Source organism: Oryzias latipes, chromosome 12 (assembly GCF_053564925.1).
Source record: "Oryzias latipes strain Hd-rR chromosome 12, Olatipes_Hd-rR_3.1".
Lineage (NCBI taxonomy): Eukaryota > Metazoa > Chordata > Actinopteri > Beloniformes > Adrianichthyidae > Oryzias > Oryzias latipes.
In genome coordinates, this window is record NC_136248.1 from 10265995 (window position 1) to 10283690 (window position 17696).

Here is a 17696-nt window from a genome sequence, read left to right on the forward strand (position 1 = left end):
GAATGTGTAGAAATAAGATTTTACACAGAGAAAACTAACCTTCACAATCCAGAAGGTAGTCTGCCCAGAAGCTGATTGTTTTTTCGTCCTGGTTCCTCTTGTTGCTTCCAGCTTCACTGAGGTCTGGTTTGAACAGATTTTCAATATCCAAAGCAGATAGCCGTTTATCCACATGGCAGAGAAGAGGGGCCATGACCGCAGGGTGCTGCTGCAGTGCTGTCAAAAAGTCCAAGCAATTAAGACCATCTTTGAATCTGGAATTCAAAAACAGGTCACATGAAAAGGTTAAATGTAGGATTTTCTGAGAAGGTAATGAGTGAGCATTCACATTTTTCCTGTCTAATGTGTAACAAATAATTAAAATATCAGCATTAAGGTTTCACACTATATCTTATAACAAAGTTCAAATCCCAAATGGATTAACTCATTTGCCTTTCCCGGTTATCAACACACATAAAACTGAATAGAATGACTTCACATATGGATAGAAGCTAGCACTTTTGTCAAAGGTTTTGATGGATGTTCCCTTACAAATAGTAAAGTAAAAAACCAAGCTACCTTTCAATTGCACTGTGGTTCCGTTCAATTATGTATCACCTGAGGTACTCCCTCGGAACTGAGTGCTTTTCCTGTACTGATGCTACGCTTTTAAAGCACCCTACCGTTTGCAGCATTGTGCTGTGCCTTAGCATTAGGTCTTGCAGGTTTTCCAGCGAGGATGCATTCAGTATCTGAAAAATTACAACTTTCATTTCATATGTTTAAAAAGTTATGTAAGGGTTAATGGCAGACCAAGTGTGCATTATCAGAAATTAACGCACTTCGCAGAAGCAACCGTCCGACGCGATCTTACATATCGACCTTTAAGAGCTACCTCAGATCTGCCTTTACCAAGATCAGTGACGATTGTACCTCTTGCAGCACTGTCCCTATAACTTCATCTTTGATGTCTTCTACAGATGAGTTGAAGCTGGACTGCCCTGACATGTAGCTGACCAGATCCTTTGAGAGGAAATTTGGTCCAGGTCCACCATGCACGATAGACACATCCATCAAAAATGCGTCTCTGGTTTAGCCTTTTCATGAGTAGGGAGAGAAATTCTCTTTTTGGGCCACCCATATCGAGATGTAGCCCGGTCTTAAAAGACGAAAAACATTAGCTGTTCATTTAAATAGTATTTTGTCATAAAAATATCTATATTTGTTTAAGTTCTCTTTAGATAAACAGTGAAGTTATCTATTTTAAGTTAAATTGTTGGCAAGGAATTTAACTAAAGTATTATCAGTGTTTTATTATTTGTTTTATTATTTTTTTAAGTTACTGTGAGTGTATAAAGTGTGCTCAATGTGTAGGCTAACCTAATTGGATGTCAGATTGTCTATCAACGGATTCTGTGAGTGTTATTGGTTGGTTTTTTTATTTTAATCCAATCACAACATCGGAGGGTGGGACAACTGGAAAAACTGTGTGCGTGTCGAACAGACCACGTACAGAAGCTGGTGGTGGATGCAGAGTTCGCCAAAAGGAGTTCAGAGCATATGAAATACTGCTGAAGGTAAAGCAGTTGACAATGTAGCAGCCCATGCAGTGTCTCATGTTCATGCATTTACTACTGCAGTTACGGTAGTGAGACTGTAGGGGGCATGTATTCTGCTGTGCAAGATTTATAATAAAGAGACCTGTGGAATGAACAAACGTGTATGTCTGAGCGCCATAATTTCATTCACATCTACCGACACCGAACCCTGTGAGGCCGGCTACATTGGTGGCAGTGGTGGTTTTATTTTATTTTTGTCGAGTGACAATGGACCGTGCGCTGCTGAAGATTAACGTCACGGCTTGTACAGCATTGGCGATTTTTTTTTTCCGGGAGCTAGCTTGCCAACCATGTGGGTCGGAGACGAGGACCCGTTTAAACCAGGCGCGGGACACGTCGGCAGGCATTTTCCCCGCGGGGACTTTCAAATGTATCTGCCTGCTCCATTTGCTGGAGATGATGGACAGACTTTCCAGAGCTGGATCAGACAACTGGAGGTGGCTGTCGGTGCAACGGCGGGAGCCGGCGGACCTCGTGGAGGTGAGCTCGCGCGCATTTTGCCCACCCGCCTCAGCGGAGTCGCATTTCTGCTGTGGGACAGCCTCCTGAACTTTGTGAAGTCGGACTATGAGGCCGCAAAGGAGAAGCTGGAAGAGGCGTTCGGTCAGCGGCAGGCGCTGGAGCGCTTCAGGACCAGCCTGGCAGCGCGGACCCGGGCGGCTGGAGAAAGCCTGCAGGTGTTCGCCGCGGATGTGAGTCGGCTCGTCATGGCGGCGTTCCCGCTGTACAGAGACGTGGCACAACGAGAGGAGAAATTCCGGCGTTTCCTCGCTGGTCTGGATCCCGCACTTAAAGCCAAGTGTTTGGAGCAGGGGGCCACTGATTTGGAGGAGATTGCAGAGAGGTGTGAGAATGCCAGAGAGGCTCTGCAGAGAGACTGTGCAGCTCCCTATGGCCGCGCTTCCTGCGCTGGGGGTCAGCTGCAAGTACAGTCTGTGTCTACTACTGAGGGCCTGCATAAAGCCATAGACAAACTGACTGAGGACGTGTTTCACATGAGGATGGAAATGAAAGAACTCTCGGATGAGAACAGGAGACTGAGGGATGCCCCGAGAGCTTTTCCTCCATCCGTGTCCCGCTGTGCCTGTGAAGAGAGTGGCTGCCAGCCCAGGCCAACTCCTGAAAGTCATCGGGGCCACTCTCCGGACAGAGAGCCACCTCGCTCACGATGGGACTACGAAGCTCCCATGCGCCAACGGTACTCATCGCCTTCCGACTCAAGATGGTGGAGAGCGCGGAGCCCCAGCCCAGGATGGGGAGCCTCTCATGATTCGACTCCCAGAAAACGAGGAGTGCGTTTCCTGCCTCAGAGACCACGTGACGACAGCGAACATCGCGGGGATGTTTCTAAGGTGAGAGTCAGTACACAGACCCCGTGTTCTTCTTCAGACAACATGCATCAGGAGGACAATAAGACGGTGAATGAGATTGATTCAGCTAACTGCCCTGTTTCTTATGTGAGAGGGGTGGTTGAAGGTGCCGAGGTTCCCATCTTAATTGATTCAGGCGCCTCAGTGTCACTCATAAGTGAAGAGTTTCGCATGTCAGTCCCTTCATTGAAGAACCGACCCCTGAAGAAAAATTTTGTGTTCTCACGGGCAGTTAACGGACAAATGTTAGACACCCTGGGCACTATGTCTACTACATTTCGGTTAGGTTCTGTGTTGGGAACACACATTTTATGTGCTTCGTGAATCTGCACAGGCTGTGCTGCTTGGAATGGACTTCCTAGTCAAGCACCATGCGTTACTAGACCTCAGGCGGGGTCAACTTCAGCTTCAGCGTATTCCTCTGTTGCGAGGTCAAGAAATGGTCCCTGAGCGTTGTAACGTGTCTCTGGCCAACATGGTGATGATTCCACCACTGAGTGAAGCTCTGGTCCCTGTAACGGTTTCCTCTTCAACAGGCACAAGCCTAGCAACTATGAACTTTGATGGTTACTTGGAGCCCAATATTTCGGAGAAAGTTGGACTGGTGGTCGCGCATTCAGTGACAGCAGTCAAAGGGGGAGCTTCTGTGGCACGAGTCCTTAACCCCACGGGTAACACGGTCGAGTTAAAACGGGGACTACATTTGGGTGAGTTGTATGCATTAACTCCAACTGAGGTTGGACCCTTTCTGTCTGTCCCCGAAGTAAATGGTATTCAGGCTCAACCAAACATGTCATTCACCCTGGAAGACTCCCCAATTACTGAAGAGCAGAGAGCTAAACTTTCTGCCCTTCTAGGGAGATTTTGCTCTCTTTTCTGTTCCTCCGGCAAAGATCTGGGTCGCTGCACGTTGGTCAAACATCATATTCGCACGGGTGACCATCCTCCCATTAAACAGTGTGCATACAGGGCTGCGCCAAATAAACAAGCTGAAATTGAACGGCAAGTGTCAAACCTGCTAGCTGATGGGTTGGTTGAAGAGAGCTGCAGCCCCTGGGCTTCCCCTGTGGTGCTGGTGAAGAAAAAGGGAGGCCAGTGGCGTTTTTGCATTGATTATCGCCGTTTAAATTCAGTCACGATCAAAGACTCGCACCCGCTGCCAAGAGTGGATGACAGCCTAGATGCCCTGTCCGGTTCCATGTGGTTTAGCACGCTGGATTTTTCGAATGGTTACTGGCAGGTAGAAGTGGCTGAGGAAGATCGTGAGAAGACAGCTTTTACGACAGGCAGGGGGCTCTATCAGTGGCGGGCTATGCCCATGGGTCTAAGTAATTCGCCTGCCACATTTCAGCGGATGATGGAGCTCGTGCTCCGAGGCTTGCCATGGCATATTTGCATGGTGTATTTGGATGAAATTCTGATTTACAGCCGCTCTTTTGAGGATCACATGCACCACTTGGAAGTGGTTTTAACGAGAATTAAGGATGCAAGGTTGAAGCTTAACTCTCAAAAGTGCCATTTTGCCAGAGATAATGTGGTTTTCTTAGGTCATGTTGTTTCCAGGGAGGGGCTTCAGCCAGACCCACGAAACACTGACAAAGTGAAAAATGGGCCAACTCCCCGCACACCGTCCGAGGTGAGAGCCTTTGTGGGTTTATGCTCATATTACAGACGATTCGTGAGGAACTTTTCGGATCATGCCGCCCCATTGAATCACCTGGCAGGTAAGAATGTCCCCTTTGAGTGGACAGCTGAGTGTGAAGCATCCTTCACCCACCTGAAGAAGGCACTTACCTCTGAACCGGTAGTGACCTTACCTAATTTTTCTTTACCTTTCAAAATATATACAGACGCGTCTAACCATTCTGTTGGGGCTGTGTTAGCTCAGGAGGTGGAAGGTTTGGAACGTGTTGTGGCGTATGCCAGTCAGGCTCTAACGCACACTCAAAAACGGTGGTCCACTTTTGACAGGGAGCTGTGGGCTATAGTATGGGCAGTTCGTGAGTTTAAACACTATGTGGGACTTTCAGCTTTCATGATCATCACAGATCATCGCCCCCTACTTGGGCTCAGAAAGATGTCTCTTGATAATGATCCCTCAGGACGTCGTGGTCGCTGGATTTTAGAACTGGACCCATTCAACTGGACAATCAGTCACAAAGAAGGGGTGAAACATAGGAACGCTGATGCACTGTCCCGACGCCCTGTTTTGGGTGAGGTGAATGTTTCTGCCTGTGTTTCCACGGCTGATCAGGAGCTCCTTCTACCTTCTCTGAGTGTCGATGATGCGGAGCTGCATCAGTTACAGAGGGAAGATGCTGACATTAGTGTGGTGGTGACTTGGTTGGACCAGGGTCGGACGGGTCCACCCCCAGTGCGCAGGAGAGGGTCATCCATTAGACTAAGGAAGCTGTGAACTGAATTTAGTCGCCTATCCATAGTGAATGGGCTGTTCACACTATATCTTACAATATCACGTACAATATCAATATTGTACGTGATATTGTACGGAGCGCCGAATAGGTTGAAACTGAAATAATGTTTTCCCCCCGGTAGGAAAAAAAATAGTACTCATTTCCGTTGTGCTGAGGTTAATTTCGTCATGCTGCGGTTAATTCCGTTGTGCTGTGGTTACTTTCGTTGTGCTCCGGGTAATGCCGTTATGCTTCGGGTACTGCCGTTCTGCTCCGGGTAATGCCTTTGTGCTTCGGGTATTGCCATTGCGTTGTCTCTTAATGCCGTTGCGTTGTCTCTTAATGCCGTTGTGTTGTCTCTTTTGTATGTAGTGTGAGCCCTCTCGGCCACCGTACCGTTGTGAACAAAGATGATCTTCTAAACGTGTTTTTATTATTGTTATGATTATTAATATGTACTTGTTCGCTCATAACTGTTAAAATCTGTGCTTTATTGGTGGAACGGGATAGGAAGGGTTAGGGTTAGGCTAATACATGCCAACAACAACATTAAGCCTTGGATGCACCTAAAATCTGTGCGGGCAATGCTGCAATGTGCATCTTGACTGAGCGTAAATATGTGGGAATAAGATCAGCCTTTATTTTGTCAAGACGATTGGAAACATGAATTCATAGGATTGTTTACATGGTTTCTTAGGACTGCGCAGCATTTCTCCATTCAAAAGCTGTGTTCAGCAGGTAGCTCTAGCAGAGCAGCCGGACGGACTGCTGTCCAAAGCCTCCTTTGGGGTGCACACCATAACAAAGCACCCTCCCCTGCCCGCAAACACTGCTCAGAGACATGCTTTACACGTGTGGAGCAGGTGATTGGTCTTGTTTGCGCTCCAAACCCTTCTCTGGAGCGCCGCACCATTTATGCATTACGCAAAGTCAGTGCAGTAATGACCCACGATTGGAATAAACTGTTTATATGCACCTTGATCGGATCAACAATCCCATATCCCACCTACCTCGATCGTAAAGAAATTTTAATCCAAATGAGTCTGATCGGGGCAGATTAATTCGAACGGCCTGTTTACATGACACATTTTTATTCTGTTCAGGTGTTCATTCCGATTATTTTCGTCCATGTAACTGCAGCTATTGTGATGTTACAAAAAAACAGTCTGAGATTATTACACCTTTATGACATGACGTGTTATCCTGCTGGAAGTAGCCATCAGAAGTTGGGAACACTGTGGTCATAAAGGGTCAGCAACAATACTTAGGTAGGCTATGATGTTGTAATCATGCTCAGTTGGTACTGTGGGGCTCAAAATGTGCTAAGAAAATATCCCCCACACCATTTACACCACCACTAGCCGACACCGGTAACACTGGGCAGAATGGATCCATGCTTTCATGTTGTTGACGCTAAATTGTTGCAGCAGAAATGGTGATTCATCAGAGCATCCAACGTTTTCCAATCTTCTATTGTCCAATTTTGGTGAGCAGTTTGAACTGTTGCCTCAGTTTCCTGTTTTTACCTGACAGGAGTGGCATCTGATGTGGTCTTCTCCTGCTGTAACTCATCTGCCCCAAGGTTGAATGTGTTGCGCATTCAGAGATGATCTTCTGCAAACCTCGGTTGTAACCAGGGGTTTTCTGAGTTACTGTTGCCTTTCTATGAGCTGGAACCAGTCTGGCCATTCTTCACTGACCTCTGGTATCAACAAGACATTTCTGTCCACAGAACTACCGTGATTTCCAAATTATATGCCGCTACTTTTGTCACACGCTTTCAACCCTGCGGTTTATTCAATGATGCAGCTAATTTATGCATTTTTTTCTTTTTTTTTAGGCATTTTTTCTAATGGCCGCTAGGGCGGTCGAGCAGAAAAGGAAAGAGTGAGACAAGGGGAATACGGTACATGTGTCGAGCACATACAATCCTCATTCTACATCACAAGTTTCAATGTGGGCACATGCAAATTACGGTACTGCTCATTGATTTTTTTTTTTTTTCTTTTTCGGACCATTCTCTGTAAACCCTGGAGATTGTTGTGTGTAAAAATACTAGTAGATCAGCAGTTTCTGAAATATTTCTCAGCTGGCGATTTGTTTTCTCGCCTTTCTGAAATCCTGTTTTTGAGTTGCAGTTTTATTTTGAAATTGTCCTTTTGAGTTGCGCTTATATTTTTTGAGTTGCGCTTTTATTTTTTGCGGTTTTGATTCTAAAACCTGTCGACACGTAAAAACAGCGACATGTAAGTCAAGGGGCGGGGAGGCGGGACCTCCCTGATATCCAGAAGCTCATTGGCTGCCGAATAACACAGAGTCTTACGTCAACAGACCAGTTCAGAATGTGCCGGTAAGTTTTTCATGTTTTTCAAATCTTTTACTATATTAAACGATCAAACTTGTACTTTATTTAACCAGAGGACGCCAGCACAGTCAGATGAGGAGCTCCACCAGTAGCTGCTAGTGAAAAAAGATGTTAGAAAGTTAGATGTTGCATGACAAACTACCACCATTGTTCTCCCGTGTTAGCTTGCTAGCTAGCTCAATGCTAGCGGGGTTTCCAGCTCTTTTCATAACTTTTATGGATTAAACAACACAGTGTCAGGATCGGTCTGATGTAGATTGTCCTCTCTCCTCTCAGATCTGTTCAACCCTTGTGGGACATCGGAAAACCATGGCCAAGTCATTAACATTTATGTACTGATCTATGCATGTCATCTCAGCAGGATGTAACAAAAACTAACAATGTGAACAGATCTCATCTGCCTTACAAAATACTGCCCCCCTTAAGAAAATAAATGGCTAATAATCACCACTGGTATTTTGTAAAGCTTAATTTTTTAATGTTTGACCATTAAATGTGTTTTGTACAAAAGACTGATGGTTTTGCAAATATCTTTGAAACACAGAGTCAAGTGTATTAGATTCTGTGAAATTCTGAACCACAATTCAGAGAAATTAAAATAACTGTTTTTAAAACTCCTCAAAAGACTTGAGGTGGAAAAGTCACTGTTTTCATGCAGGCACTGAGAAATGGGAAGCATACAGTGTGCCTGGGCATGTTTTCAATGCAATCATGGTCAAAATGGACAACTATTTTAAATGCTTGTCTTTCAGTTGACAGGAGATTTCTGTGAGCCTGCTGGACAGCCTTTGCATCACACCAGGGACGTCTTTGGGGCCTGCATGTGGAAAGAAACAAAAACAGCAAAGTTAATTAACCAAAAAAAGAAGAGAAAAATTAAGATTAAAATTGTTTTCTTTACCTTCAAGAAGTTGTAGACAACCACGTCGTAGCTGCCTCAGTATTCCTGCCTTTTTTGTTATGGCATGCATAACAACGGCCCTTATAGAAAACAACAGACATACAGCAATAGTCCATTTTAAAACCACCACCTAATTAAAAAGAAACTAATAATTTTATTGATGTCTAATACTGGAGTAATTTTAAGGGGAATAAAGCACGTTTTTACTGGTCTGCTACAATTTACTACTTAGAATTCTGCCAGTCTGCATAGTGCAGACGCATGCATTTTGTAAATATGGCACAGCAATATTGTTGCTCTGTTCAATAATTCCCTCTGTCTGTAAACCCTGAAAAATATTGAGAAACCTTATAGGTTATAACATATTTGATTAACCCTAGTGACAATTCATGGGCATTTATTCCCAGGTTTACATGACCGATCCTGACACTGTGTTGTTTAATCCATAAAAGTTATGAAAAGAGCTGGAAACCCCGCTAGCATTGAGCTAGCTAGCAAGCTAACACGGGAGAACAATGGTGGTAGTTTGTCATGCAACATCTAACTTTCTAACATCTTTTTTCACTAGCAGCTACTGGTGGAGCTCCTCATCTGACTGTGCTGGCGTCCTCTGGTTAAATAAAGTACAAGTTTGATCGTTTAATATAGTAAAAGATTTGAAAAACATGAAAAACTTACCGGCACATTCTGAACTGGTCTGTTGACGTAAGACTCTGTGTTATTCGGCAGCCAATGAGCTTCTGGATATCAGGGGAGGTCCCGCCTCCCCGCCCCTTGACTTACATGTCGCTGTTTTTACGTGTCGACAGGTTTTAGAATCAAAACCGCAAAAAATAAAAGCGCAACTCAAAAAATATAAGCGCAACTCAAAAGGACAATTTCAAAATAAAACTGCAACTCAAAAACAGGATTTCAGAAAGGCGAGAAAACAAATCACCAGCTGAGAAATAGGATTGTGCTTTGGGTTATAGCTTTTGGTTGCAAATTGTGATTTTTGGTTCTCAATTTATGCATTTTGATTCACAGATTTGGGGTTTTGATGCGCGGTTTTACTGTTTTGATGCGCAACACTTTAGGCGCTAATTTGACACCATACTTGACTGTGTCCACATGCCTAATTGTATTGAGTTGCTTCCTTGTGTTTGGCTGAGTAGAAATGTGCATTAATGAGCACTGCAAAAAACCACCATCTTAATTCAAGAAAAAAGTACTTGTTTTTAGTAGAAATTGACTAGAAATAAGTCAAATTATCTGTCCATGCAGCTAGTAAATTTTACTTAACAAGATGTCTTGATTTAAGTAAAAATATCTAAGCCATAGTAAATCGGTTAAATCTTGAAATCAGGCAAAAACACTTATTTTAAGCAGTAATTTAAGACAAAAAAAACTAGAAACTAGGATATAGGAGCTTGATTAAAATTTATTGCCTACTAAAATTCAGAAAATACATCTTGAAACAAGCTGTTGCAAAAGATATTTTTTCTTGTTTCAATACTAAAAAGAATGAAAACAAATTCACTTTTCGATTCTTTTATTCAACTTACAAACTGATATCTGTGATACAAATTTACCCAAAGGCACTAGGAATACAACTATTTCTTTAACAACACAATTAGAATACTCATCTAAAGAACAGACATAAACATTGAACTGCAAAAGCAGTTTATCTTCCAACAAATTCTTTACTTTAATGCTCTTTCATGTGGTGGTGATGTCCCACTTGTGACTTGTATCCTGAAGGATCTCTGTCTGAATGACAGAAGGGTGGCCACGCAATTTGTGTAGGTCAGATGTAGTGTCTAATAATATGCCATTTAGAAAATCAGACCCTCGTGAAGCTTTTCTTTTTCAAACGTCACTGGCATCAAACCAATAGCAACGATTCATCTGCTGCCATCGAACACCAAGACTGGACTTGACAGGCCTCTTTCTGGATGAAGACGTTTGGATCTTCTGTTGACTATAAAGCAGAAAAAACGTTTTTCCTTTAGTATCTCCAATGTAGTAATTTCTTTATGTATCTGCTTAGGGCAAAAATAAAAATTTACCTCCTGAACATGCAGTAAAGCTTCACTAGCACACCCCAGTTTCTTTGATGGAGGTGCCACTGGGGGAAAGAGAATGGGAAGGGCCTTCACCAGAGCAAATTTGGCTTCCACTGAAACACAATAAAATAAATTTTACTTCTTGAAGAAGAAACACATAGAACCTAGTGTTTTCTGAGAAGAAGCATTCACGCATCTAACTACATGTATCAAAAAGGCATAAACTTACTTTTATCCCTGTTGATTGGTGGCTTTATTGCCTTCTTTCATACTCTGTAAAATGACCCTGGCGCAGCAATCTTCCCATCACATTCTGACTTCCTCAATGAATTCATAGTGGGGAGCAAAGACTCAATGCATTTCTTTAGGCACCTGCAATGACAAACCAAGTGATGAAAAATATATATACATTTAAAATTTTACTTTATACTTTTTACATAATACTTGCATGATGCAGTTCTCTGGATAAACATCCACGATGGATGAAGCTCTGGTATCTCCTCTTATGGCTCCACAATCAATGTAAGCTCGTTTGGCCTGAAACTCCAGATCAAAAAACTGTTAAGATCAGCTAGGGCTTCTACTTTTTGTACATTTCCTGCAGAGTTTTATAATGCCTAGCTTGTACTTGTATACTATCCTTATTCACTAGAAGTGATCAAAAATTGTGTTTTAATTTCTGCCAACAATAGTAATTCTCAAACTTAAAAATGTTAAAGTCACAATTTTTAATAACAGCAAGTTTTCATTCTAACTTTAAGATCATCAAGCATACATGACAAACAGTCTTTCAAACTGGCCGATTTGGGTGGGAAACTGCCCAATCTAGCAACCCTAGCATAAAACTGAGTTACAGTTGAGCAGTATTGGGCTAGCAATAACTCAAGTTAGCTTACTACAATAGCATACTTCTTAACACTGAAATACATTTTTACTAAACAAAAAATTAATTTAACATATTTAAACAGAACCAAAATCTCATTAATTGTATTTTAAAGTATATTTATGATGTATACAGGATACTTACAAAAAAGTGACGGAGTAGCTAAAATAGTGCTAGCGCAAGCTAGCTAGTTGCTCCGTTAGCCTGCTTCTCAAGATGTTTAAACCCACTTTATAATCTTTACCAGCTGCGTGGAGCGTAATGGTGATTTATTCTATGTCATATAATTTAATATAGCTTACCTCCTTTTATCTTGTCCGCCGAATATCATATTCCTAATTGTTTTTCCTGTTCGTCCTGTTCTGGATCATCAGATGTACGTCGCAAATGTGACAAGATGGCGCTGGGTCGGTCACAATATGAAAATACTCAAAGGGTATCCCAAAAATGCAATAAATAGAATTAATTTTTTTGTGTTACACTTCCTTATGCCATTATTATGAAAATAAATAAGTTATAAAACAGCATATAACCTGTTGGCTCTACTAGTTTATCTTAAGCAAGTCTTCTGAACATATTAATCCCCCTTCATTTGGTCACAATGGACTTTTCCATTTTTGCTTGTGCCCGCCGGAATGTTCCATTGAAAAATTACGACAAAACATGAAAAATACATATTATAAAAGATCAAATATTCTACGTAAACCTTGGTTGATATAACAAATAACTTCTTTTATTAAGGAAGATAATCATTGTCTGATTTGTACAATCTTTCGATTCAAAATAGATCTTTGCACAAAATATTGAGTTGGTATTGCCCAAACCAAGCGCGGTAGAATTATGATTGCATCATCTGTGGATTGCAAAGTACTGTTTATAATTTAAATTTAAATCAGATAACCATGCTGTTAGAGTGAAGTTGCTTGTTCTCAATATTAACAAATATGTATGTGAAAGGTCACTAATTATCATTTCTGCAAATAAAACAATACTTACTTTTGGACCTACACAAAAGATTTTGTGGTAACAATGGATTGTTGACAAGACAGACAACATTGTATTGAAGCCAGGTTTATGAAACACATTAGGGCCTGACGGCTTTCCTGCAGAGTTTTATAAGGAATTCTGGGAACAACTGGCACCAACGTTTTATAAAACGGTAAAATTTATCAATGAAAGCCAATCTCTACCACCTAACATGAACTCCGCCAACATTATCCTTCTTCTAAAACCAGACAAAGACCCCACGAGTCCTTCAAGCTATCGCCCCATTTCTTTAATTAATGTAGATGTAAAAATTATCTGCAAAGCACTAGCACAGAGAATAGAAAAAGTCACTCCTCACATAATTGACTTTGATCAAACTGGATTCATCAAAGGCAGACACTCGGATGACAATGTCCGCAGACTCGTTAACATAATAGACTTTGCCACCATCAAAAACCAGGAAAAGACTATACTATCACTGGATGCTGAAAAAGCCTTTGATAGAGTAAATTGGAAGTTCCTCATTGCTGCCCTCCATAAGTTTGGGTTTGGAGAATCATTCATCAATTGGATCAAAATATTATATCACAACCCCAATGCATCAGTTAGAACTAATAAACAGACTTCCAACAGGTTTTTTCTTGGAAGAGGAACTAGACAGGGTTGCCCACTCTCCCCCTCTCTTTTTGCAATATTTATCGAGCCTCTAACTGCAGCAATAAGACAGAATGAGAGTATTAAAGGAATTAAAACCAAACACAGCCATCATAAAATTAGTCTCTATGCAGATGACATATTACTGTTTTTAAGTAATATACATTCTGTAAATGAAACGGCAACAACCATTAATGAATTCTCTTCTATATCAGACTATTCCATTAATTGGAATAAATCTGTTTTATTACCACTGAACAGTAATGCGGAGCAAGGACTCACAATACCAGTTAAATCAGGCAATATAAAATATCTAGGTATTTATTTTTCCCCCAAAATATCAGAACTGGTGCAGCTAAACTACACCCCATTACTGAAAAACATACAGGACGATCTAACACGCTGGACCAACCTACCTTTGTCCCTTATGGGCAAGGTAGCCACGGTTAAAATGAAAATCTTACCCAAAGTTAATTATCTCTTCTCAATGATTCCCACACAACCGCCATTAAAATGGTTCAAAACATTAGACTCATCCATATCAAGCTTTCTATGGAACGATAAACCTGCAAGAATTAGTCTAAAAACTTTAAAATCTGCAAAAAGCTGTGGAGGATTAGAATTACCTAACTTCCACAATTACTTTCTTGCAAATAGATTACAATACATCTTAAAATGGTTAAAAAATAATCCAGAAACCAACTCATGGTTAGACTTGGAACAGGCGTTATGTGGGAAGATCAACCTGTCAGATCTTCCATTTATTAGCCAAATAGTTAAAAAACAGGATTGTTTCAAAAGTATTAATATAAATGCCACTTTAACAGCCTGGTGGGAATTTCTCAAAATATCAAAATCATCAATTCAACCGTGCAAAATGACACCCATCTGGAACAACCCAGACATCCTCATAAACAAAAAAATTATCCACTTCCCAGCTTGGCAAGCAGGGGGCATAAAACAACTAGAGGAAGTAATTATTAATAGAAGATTCATAGCTCCCCAGGAACTTCAAGACAAACATGGAATATATAACTTCTTGGAATATCAGCAACTTAAATCAATTATTACTAAAAAGTTTAAATACAGCGACAACGATTTAAAGCTACCAGATGTAGTTACCACTCTGATCAATTTCTCAATGAATAAAACTCTCTCCAAAATATACAAACTTTTATGTAATTTAGATAACAATATTTCACTTCCGACAACAAAATGGGATGCGGATTTGAGCATCAGCACAGATGAAAGTTTTTGGTCAGAACTTTGTCTAAACACCTTTAAAATGTCAAAAAGTCCAAATCTGCAGCTAATCCATTTCAAAACTCTTCACAGAATTTACTACACTGGACAAAGGATGTTCAAGATGGGTCTCAGTAACTCAGACATTTGTCAGCACTGTGACAGTAATCTACCCGACAATTACATGCATGCACTATGGTTCTGCACGCCTGTCCAAGCTCTCTGGCAGCAGGTATGTGCCGATCTATCAGTCTGGCTTAAGGTTTCAATCACGGCCTCACCGTCACTTTGTGTGCTTGGTGACATGAGTGCCATCGATGTAGAAGGAGGATTAGGCTCTATCATTTTCATAACTCTTTGCATTGCTAAAAAAAACTATTTTAATAAATTGGAAAAGCAAAAAATATATAAATATAAGTCAACACAGAAATCTGCTGCTTGATCATATCAGCTTGGAAAAAATGTCAGCCCAAAGTTCAAGTAACTTTGAAAGAATTCGGTCTCTCTGGTCTCCCATAGCTAACTCCATGACTTAGGGGGTGGGGGGGGGGGCTGGTCGTCGCTGCTCCTTGCCCTTCTGCCGTGGGCCGGGGTGGGGGTCGGGGCCTCCGGTGCCTGGCGGGGGGTGGTGGGGGCTCCGTTGGTCGGGGGGTCGGGTCCGGCGCCTGGGTGGGGCGGGCTGGGGCGCTGCGTGGTCCTCTGGGCTTGGGTGTGGGGGTGTGTGGTGGGGGGGTGGGGTGGTGGTCTGGCTTGGCTTGGGGGGGTGGTCCCTTTGCCTGTGCGTGGGGGGGTTGGCAGGGGGCGCTGCTCGGGGGGGGGCCCAGCGGCGCTGGATGGGCTTCCCATCTACACCTGGGGCTGGGATCGGCCCTTCCCTGGCTCTGGGGCGGGACGGGACAACCCTCTTGGGGCCCCCGGTCGCTCTGGGTGTCATCCGCTTCGGCTGCGGGGTCTGGGGGGGGGTGGGGTGGTGGGTCTTGTCGGCCCTGTCCTGTGGGGGGGCATTCTGGGGGAGGGGGGGGCACTACTGGTACGGGGCAGGGGGGGTTGACGGGTCGGGGTCTCCGCTGAGGCCATCGGCGGTTTCCCCGGCCGGTTGGCTGCCTCGGTCCCGTCGAGGCCTGACCAGAGCTCTTCTAGGGCTGGCGTTTGGGGGTGGAGGCCTGGGCTTGCTCCGGGGGGGGGCAGCGCTTTCTGGCTCCTCTCTCTCTGTGTGGGGGGTTGGTGCTGGGCCTGGGGTGTCGGCGCCTCCGGGGGTGGGGCCCCTGGGCTGGGTGGGCCTAGCCCCCTTGCTGGGGGAGGGGCGGGGGACAGCTGTTTGACCACCGGGGGACAGTCTATCAGCTGTCCCCAACTTACCCCCTTCCTCATATAACCTCATAATAGGGTGAGGGGGTGGGGGGCTTAGCCTGCGATGAGCCTTGGGGGGGGGTTTACTAGGCAGTGGCCCCCCTCCTATGGTTGCCGTATGGAGTGGGCCCCCCCTCTTTCGGTTTTATTTGCACCTTAGACATGTAGGGCCCTTGGTAGGGGGGGTGCTTGGACATCACTGCCAGCAAGCAGCGGATGTCCTCCTAGCACCCTACCCGCCAATTTTAACCGCACCTTAGACATTTAGGGCCCCTTGGTGGGGAGGGTGAGGGGACGTCACTGTGAGTAATCTGGAGATGTCCCCTTAGTGCCCTACCTGCCAAGTTTAACTGCACCCCCCTTAGTACACACACCCCTCCCCCCTCAATATATACATCCCAACATAAACACACACACATGCACACACACACCCTCTCAAACACACATACACGCACACACATTTTGCAAGGAAGGTGGGACCTGGGTCCATCTGTCCCCTGCCTCTTCCCTGGTGGGGGGTATGGGCCCCTTTGCAACGGCGGCCGTGTCCCCGGGGTGCCGGCTTCCTGGGCCCGGCGGTGCTCTCTCCGCGCGGTGGGGGGGTTCACATTACATCTGAGCCGAGGGTGTCTGGTCCCTGGGGGTGGGTTCTTGTCCTCGCTCCTGAGTGCTGGGCCCCGCCAAATTTCCAACTGTGGCCGAGCCTGGTCGGGCCATATTTACAACACCCCTTGTGGGCCCTCTTTTTTCCCCGGGGTTCCCCCCTCCTGGGCGGGGGCGGCGAGCCCCTGCCTCGCTCCTCCCTGGACCAACCGTGGGCCGGGCGGATGGCTGCCTGGAGTGCAGAGCGGGTCTCCCTTGGGGGGTCCTGGCTCGTACCTGGGGTTGGGGCGGGGGGATGCCCGGAACTCCTGGGTGGTGGTGGGGTGCTCGTTTGGGGCTGTGGGCGTCCTTCTCCGGTGGGGCCCTGCGTTGGGTTCTCCCGGCGCGGCGGGGGGGCTGCTCTCCTGGTTGGGCTGGGGCGGCGCTCTCTTTCCCTCCGTGCCTCCCTGGCCTCTGGCTCTGGGGGCCTTGCGGCGGCCCTGCTGGCCCTGTCCTGGGTGGCGGGCTTGGTCGCCCGGGCGGCGGTTGTTCCCTGCCGGTTCACGTATGGCGTTGGGGGGATTCCGGCTGCCGCTGCTGCTGCGGTGGGGGTCTTGGGGTGGGGATGGCTGGGCACTCTCCCTCCTTCTTTTCACGTTCCACCATCCATTTTAGAAGAACATAAACACTCACCTGAGCACTGGTGTTAGCTCACCTTTGCACCTTTCAGTCATTCAGTCATGCAGTTTGCATGACCGAATGACTGAAATATTTCACACTAGTTGGTTTTAAGGCATAAGTATGCGTGTGAACACTATCTGTTTTGTGTACATGTTGACAGGTGGACATTTTTGCAGCTAGCAGGTGTGTTTATAACATTTGAGTGTGTGTGTGGACAGGCTCCGCCCTTTTTTTTTTTTTTTTTTTTTTAACTACATTTGAACCTTACCATAATGATTAACAACGCGTAAACTTGTTGCTTTATGCTGCTTCATGGTCTTATCCCCCTTCCCCTCCTATTATCACCCCCTACCCCCCCTCTCTCTAACGTCCCTCTCAATTCTTCCCCTCTTTCCTTTTCCGTCCGGTCCAACACCAAAGATTTTCAGACATGATTGAAATTAATAAAGTTTGGCCTCAATTACAAAAGGGGTTTATTCAGACATACCTTTGGTTTGTCTCAAGATTAATAACCCCTCTTGTTAAAGTAAAATATGTCCAATACAAGAGGCCCTCAGCTCTCATCTGTCTGCCCAGCTGTTGGACAGGACAAGTTGAAAAAAAAAAAAAAAGGTTTATGAAACA

The 17696-nt window shown here is 44.5% G+C and overlaps 1 protein-coding gene across 6 annotated transcripts in view; it reads left to right on the plus strand.

The window, feature by feature from the left end:
• Positions 1–719: 719 nt before the first annotated feature.
• The window catches only part of LOC111946880 (uncharacterized), a 43768-nt gene continuing 26791 nt past the window's right edge, over positions 720–17696 (plus strand). For 2 of the 6 annotated variants that reach the window (XR_013659498.1, XR_013659499.1), the window contains exons 1-2: positions 720–2950; positions 7223–7358. Coding sequence is in view for 2 of the 6 variants with exons in the window: in XM_078956198.1 (XP_078812324.1) it covers positions 1889–2950; positions 7223–7273 (1113 nt within the window). In the remaining 4 variants the exon portion in view is untranslated. Of the gene's footprint in view, positions 2951–3504; positions 4951–7222; positions 8201–17696 lie in introns of those variants that run through there. The other 4 variants (XR_013659500.1, XR_013659501.1, XM_078956198.1 and 1 more) reach the window with 3 other exon arrangements.